The sequence below is a fragment of the Propithecus coquereli genome, unplaced genomic scaffold (genome assembly GCF_000956105.1).
Source record: "Propithecus coquereli isolate 6110/MARCELLA unplaced genomic scaffold, Pcoq_1.0 Scaffold272, whole genome shotgun sequence".
In the NCBI taxonomy this organism is placed as follows: Eukaryota; Metazoa; Chordata; class Mammalia; order Primates; family Indriidae; genus Propithecus; species Propithecus coquereli.
The window spans coordinates 131,145-137,453 of record NW_012148308.1 but is presented as its reverse complement, the minus strand read 5'-3'; the positions used below and the strand labels follow the sequence as shown (position 1 = coordinate 137,453).

Sequence of the window (6,309 nt, the reverse complement as noted above, 5' to 3'; positions counted from 1 at the left end):
GTAGCTGGGACTACAGGCATGTGCCACCATGCCCGGCTAATTTTTTCTATATATATATTTTTAGTTGTCCAGATAATTTCTTTTGACTTTTAGTAGAGACGAGGTCTCCCTCTTGCTCAGGCTTGTCTCGAACTCCTGACCTTGGGCGATCCACCCGCCTCGGCCTCCCAGAGTGCTAGGATTACAGGCTTGAGCCACCGCGCCTGGCCTATGTTGTTTTAATGAGCTTGTAAAGGAACTTCGCACTGCTGTTAGCTTGTAAAGATATTTATGATACATTGTTTCATGGGACAAGGCAAAGGGTAGGTGAGCGGGTCTGTAATGGGGTCCATGTTTGCTTTTTAAATAGAGGGGACAGGGGAGGGGAGGTGCAGGTGGCACCATGCTGGGTGATGACAGAGCCTCCCTCGCGGGCTGCTGTGAATTTCAGTGCTCGCGGCAAGCACCCAGTGCAGAGAAAATTGTTAAATATCTTTTGCATGATTATTCTTTGAAGATGTTGGAAGCGTTTAGTCCAAACAAGGAGACCCCCAACCAGGCCCGTATATGGGATGGCGCCATCTCCAGATGCGCTGCCCCAGAGCCTGGCCTCCGTGGATCACCTCGATTTGGGTGCGGCAGATGGGGAGTGGGCTGGAGGTCAGAGGGCAGCGTGGCATTTGCCCCACTTCCATGGCCCCTCCGGCCCCTCCCTGCCGGCCCACCCCCAGTGGTCTGCTTTTCCCTCCTGCGGCCACAGCCTGTATCCATGCATCCTGGGGACCGATCCCTCCCGCGCCCTCCAGGCCTGGGTGCTGAGGGCTGCCCTCAGGTGCCAGCCCACCGAGCAACCACCCTCCTCCCTCGCCTTGCTCTGCCTGCACCCTCGAAACGTGTCCCATTATGGAAGCCCCTCCATTGCCTCTGTACCCTCCTCGGCCCTAACTGCCTGGTCCTCACCACGCCCTGTCACTCTGCTAGGCCGTGAGCCCCTTGAGGGCAGGGGCCAGGTGTGCCAGCACAGGGCCCGGCACAGCAGGCGGCCACCAATGCTGAATGAATGAATGAATGAATGAATGGGCAAACGGTGACTAACCCGTAAACGTCCACGAAAGAAGTCTTACTTCTAGATACGAACCTCTCAAAGCTCCTCACTCGTTCAAACAGCTCATGCTTTGCCCGAACCAGAGTTCCCACATCACCGCGGGGACACATGGTCACCTGGAAGGGCCTGGACCTACATTGCCCGTGAGACCCGATGACGGCCACCTTAGGTTGTTAAGTTAATTAATCCATCAAGTGCCACCTGGTGGCCTCCACTTTACCAGGACAACACTGCCATTTTTCACCCTTTTTAGAGCCAGGGACTGAACTTTGCATTTCACGGACACGCCCAACATTTGAAGAGAAGAGGGTTCTTTGAAGCCCAGAGAGGTTGATCCATGTGGCCAAAGTCTCGAGACCACACGCTGGACAGACACCCAGGGAGGCAGACACGTCATCAGGCCACTCACCGAGTCAAGAGCAAGACAGCAGGAGCCTGAGAGGCCCTGAGATGGGGCACCGAGAAGGACACGTCCCTCTGCCCGAGAGGGCTGCTGAGATGCCACAGAGCGGCCGGGAAGGGTAAACGGAGCCTGCCAGGTGGGGCGGGGGTGGCTTTCCTGGGAGAGGGGACAGTGAGGGCCAGGCCCGGGGTCCTCCAGCTGCCTCTGCATGGGTGGGTGTGAGACCCGAGGGAGAGGACGGCAGGAGTGACCGGCTCCGTCACTGAGGACCACGGGCCGTGGCGGAGATGGGGAGAGGGCGCGGCGTGGGGTGCTGTGTGAGGCGGAGGGGACCAGACGAAGGGGCGCAAGCTCCGCCTGGCCTCAGGCTCCGGAGGGTCCCGACCCTCGTCCCAGGAACCCACTGGCCAGCCAGAGACGAGCTTGTCCAGGGCCCACCCCTGTCCCTGAGCCACAGCCCCGGTCGGGGAGTGGGGGAACCCTTGTCCTCCCCCATGGCCACAGCCCTGAAAGGGGACCTGAGACTCGGCCCTGCCTGAGGTTTGGCAGGACGACAGAACTGGCCCAGAGGGACAAGGCTAGAGGAGGCGCCAAGGCGGTCGGGGAGGCTCCTCGGAGGACACACCCCAGACACCCCACTCCTCACCCCCTCCCGTCCCCGACCCTGTCCCTGGCTCCCCGCAACCCAAGACCCTGCCCCGAGCCCTCCGCAGCGCAGGGTCTCCCAGGCTTGGCGGGAGGGGCGAGGAGCCGGCTGCTCACCTGAGGCCAGCAGCAGCAGCAGCAGGGCCCCCAGGCCGCTGGGCGTCACCATCCTTGGCCAGCCTTGCCTCCGGCCAGAGCCCTGTGGCTGTCTGGCCTCCAGGCCCGGGTCGGCTGAGCTAGCCCTCCCACCCCGCCCCGCCGCTTCCTGTGCGCTCTTTCTCACCCTTCCTGCTCAATGGCGCCATCGGTGGGGTTGTGAAAGGTGAGGGTGGGGAACTGGGCAGTGCTCCCAGCCTCACCCCGCCGTGAGTCCACCTGCAGAGGGAGCTGCTGCACCCACCGGGAGTGCTCCCAGGGCCCCACCGGGTGGGTGCTGCGGGGATGGGGTTTCTGAGCCTCAGAGGCCTCCACCCCGGAGCAGACCCCTGGGAATAGTGATGAGCACGGGCTTTGGAGTCAGGCACACCTACACGCACCTCTCCTCTCATAAGCTGGGGGCCTCTCTGAGCCTCGGTTTCCTCCTCTGTAAAGTGGAGATCGCAATGAGGCTTGTCAGGGTTTGATGAGACCGGCAACAAGCTGGGCGCAGAGCCTGGCTCTAGGCATGAGGACGAAGACATGGACGGTGCCTCTGGCTTGAGCCAGGCTGGAGGTGTCGGGGGAGAGCGTTAGCTGGCCCTGCGGCCCGAGCCTCCCCGACAGCCTGGATGACAGGATGGGCTGTGACTGTTATCACTTTCTGATCATCAGTGCTGTGAAATTGTTGTCCTCAGCCCCCGGCTGGTCACTGCTGGCCCAGGCGGGAGGCAGGGGCAGCCGATCTCTGTGGGCCGCGGCACGAGGGGAGGGCAGGGCCGACCACTCCGGCTCCGACTCAGGTGGCTCCAAGGAAGCCCTGCGGATGAGGCTGGGCCCCGCTCGGGGATCAGAGCGGAAGGGTGCGCCACCAAGAAAGTGTGTCCTTACCAGCACCCGCCTCAGGCCCACGAGGCCGGAGCTAGCCTTGGGGTCCAACTGGGGAGCCGCCCGGCCCCAGCTGGCCTCTGTTTCCCCTGCCCCCTGCACGGTGTCCAGACAGGCCTCGTCCCGGCTGAGCCCTCCGAGCCTGGGGAGGGCTGGGGCGGGAATGTCGGGGTCACTGGTCGGGGGTGGGAGGCAGTGGGAACCTGGTGTGGGGCAGCAGGTCAGAGCCCAGGGCTTCCTGAGCCCCAGAAACTTCCTCTGCAGGGAAGGTCGGGCGGGCAGATGGGAACTGCTCGGCCTGCCCCGCCTCCTGTCCCGGCTGCGGCGGCGGGGAGGTGAAATGGTGGGCTCAGCCATGCTGGGCCCGCCGCTGGACCCCAGCCCCACCACTGACGCCTGGGCCCCCAGAGGGGCTCGCCCGTGCCAGTTTGTGAGGAAGGGCCCAGAGGTCTGCAGACCGGGACGCAGAGCGATCAACCCACCTGGGAAGGCAGGACCAGGGCAGCTGGGAAGGTGACAGGTGAGGGTCAGGCGGGACCAGAAGGAAGGCCACCTTTCCCTGCAGCCCCTTCTCTGAAAGTCTCCCCTCCCAGGCCCCACAGGGACAGGGGACTGGTGCGGAGCCACTTACAGAGCCCCGGGACCCCCAAATCCCAGGGCAAACAGAACCGTAGCTTCCCTTTCTGCCACCTCGTGTCCCCAGCTTGTCCTCCGGCCAGACCCCCTGGCCACTCTAATCTACTTCCCATGCCAGAGGGATGCTCCCAGGCGCAGACCTGGCCGTGTCCCGGTGGAAGGGGCGATCCTGTTGTCTAAAGCCCCGCAGCCCAGGAAGTGCGTGATTAGGACCATCGAAGGAGCGCCAGGGCGCTGTCGCGATGGGCCTATCAGAGGAGGTGGGACCTGACCAGGACCCCTCCCACCACCTGCACCGGCAGAACTGAGATGCTCACGAAAAAGGGGAATTTGTCCGAGGGGGGCGCTCTCTGCCTGGCTGGAGGGCCCGGGTGCTTTCCCTCCCTCCTTGGGGATGGGGGCGTCGCCTCACCTCTCCCCCCAGGCCTAGCCAGCCGTGGGGATGGGGAGACTCCCCCGCAGAGACCCACAGGCCTGTGAGGAGCGAAGCTGGCTCTGATCCCGCTGGGCCGATCAGGACGCTGGGGGCGGGGGCTTGTGAAGATTTGGCCTCTGTCCTCAGCCATCCCCTGCCTGGAGAAAGGTGGGGCAGAGGCCGAAGGAAGGAACTTGGGGGTCGGGAGAACAGCAGGTCGCAGGAGGTTCCCACACACCGAGGCCCCTGTAGGTCCCCAAAGATGCCACATTCATGCCTCTCAGAGGGTGCTGCCAGTCTAGCCCTGGCTGCCAGCGTGTTCTCACACCCGTCCCACCCAACCCCAGAGACTGGAGCCTCTTCCCCTGCCTGAGCTCCCCGGGACAGCCAGGAGGGGGGGAAGGAGGCTGCGGCAGGGAGAGGGCTCTGCTGGGGGCCGGGCGCGGGGCTGAGTCAGAGGCAGGGGGACTTCACGCCTGCAAACCTGGCTGCTCCCCGTCGGGGTGGGGGACAGACTCCTACGCCACCTGCCTCACCCAGGTCACAGGATGGGGAGGAGAGATTTGGCGGGACGAGGTGGAAGGCAGGGAGGGAGATCAACTGGTTAAATATGTCACAGGACCTGGCATGGCTGGATACAGCCCTCGAACGTGATGTTTTTGGCCAGAGAATTTTTTGGGCTCGCCACAATTTTTAAATCAGGATTTCACACCCCCATCTGGATTTCTCGTTTCTTATAAAAGACAGGTGGTCTGGCCCCTTGGGCCCTCATCCCTGCAAGGCAGTGACCAGCCAGCCAGAGCTGACGAGCGGCCACCCCCTCAGCATGGGGTTTGGATTCTCCAGTTCGCCGCAGACCCCACCTCTCCCCATTGTCCCCCTAACACCGACACCAAGTTGCCTTTTGTCCTCCCCCTTGCCCTGGTTGACAAGACTTCCAGCAGTTGACTTTCGGCCCCACACGTAGCCCTCTTCTCTCGTTCCTGTTCCCTGATTGGCCCCCAAGTGTTTGCATTAGTAACTCTCTTAACAGAAGCCCAGAGAAAAGCTCAGAAGAAAATGCTCGAAAATGCTCACACCCGGTTAGGTGATAACGACAGTTGTTTTTTATTTTTCGTCTTGATATCCTTCTACGGTTTTCAAATTCTCTACAACAAACATGTACTTCTTTTCAGTATCAAAAGACAAATGCGTTGCTACTTAAAAAGAACATCCTCTACGTGTCTAAGGCTGAGATCAAGTTCAAACGCTACGTCCTACAGAAAGTCTTCCTGCAGTCCCAGCCAGGAGCGACGGCTCCCTGACCCGTGCCTGCAGCTGCAGGGTGTCTGGCCTGGTGCACGCCTCGCACACCAACTAGACTGAGCGCTCCCAGCGGGAGCGACCAGGTCTGGCCGCCGTGTCCCTCCCACCCAGCAAGGACCGGCGCTTGCCTAGCGTGTTTGTGGGACGGACAGCTGAGTGTGTCTGGAGCCATTTCCAGGGATTTGGAGAGGATCCCTTAGCAAAGTGTTGGGCTCTAGGCCGATGTCACCAGAAGAGGTAGGTCTCAGTCCTTGAGTGCTGGGATGGAACAAGATGGGACTGCCACGGTCCACAGTTCTTGCCACAGGAGAGGGCTTTGGGAGAGGCTGAGGCCCCCCCAGGTGTGTGCTTGGCCATGGTGAGCAGGGGGGATGCAGCTCAGAGGGGGCCCGGGAGGACAGACGACCTAGCCCAGCCCGTGAGTCTACGCTAAGCCTGAGTGGGGGCAGGCCAAGGCCTGGGCAGCAGACAAAAGTTTACAGCAGGCACCAGGAAGCCCTTGGGAGCCACCACCCAAATCACAGCGTGGGAACCGGGGCCCCAGGCTGGGGGAAGGACTGGGGAGGCCCCGGGAGAGGAGGCTGATGGAGGGGGAGGGCCCGGGGCTCAGAGTTAGACTAGCTGCTCTCTGTCCCAGGGAGGGGCCTCTCCTCCTCCAGGCTCTGGCCCCATCGGACCCAGACGCCACCCTTAGGTGAAAACAATAGGAGCTGCAGAGTGTCCGCAGGTGACACCAGAAATAGAGCGGCTAGGGCCACATTTCTGTCCTGGGCAGGGGCGCGGGGCCGAGGATGTGCC

General features: G+C 62.2%; 1 protein-coding gene across 1 annotated transcript in view; it reads right to left on the bottom strand.

Moving 5' to 3' along the window:
* ADGRG3 (adhesion G protein-coupled receptor G3) overlaps window positions 1-2,335 on the bottom strand; it is a 16,461-nt gene extending 14,126 nt beyond the window's left edge. Inside the window, exon 1 of the mRNA XM_012647858.1 lies at window positions 2,250-2,335. Within this exon, the coding sequence (XP_012503312.1) occupies window positions 2,250-2,301 (52 nt within the window). The 5' untranslated portion in view covers window positions 2,302-2,335. The remainder of the gene's footprint in view (window positions 1-2,249) is intronic.
* Between the last annotated feature and the right edge of the window lie 3,974 nt (window positions 2,336-6,309).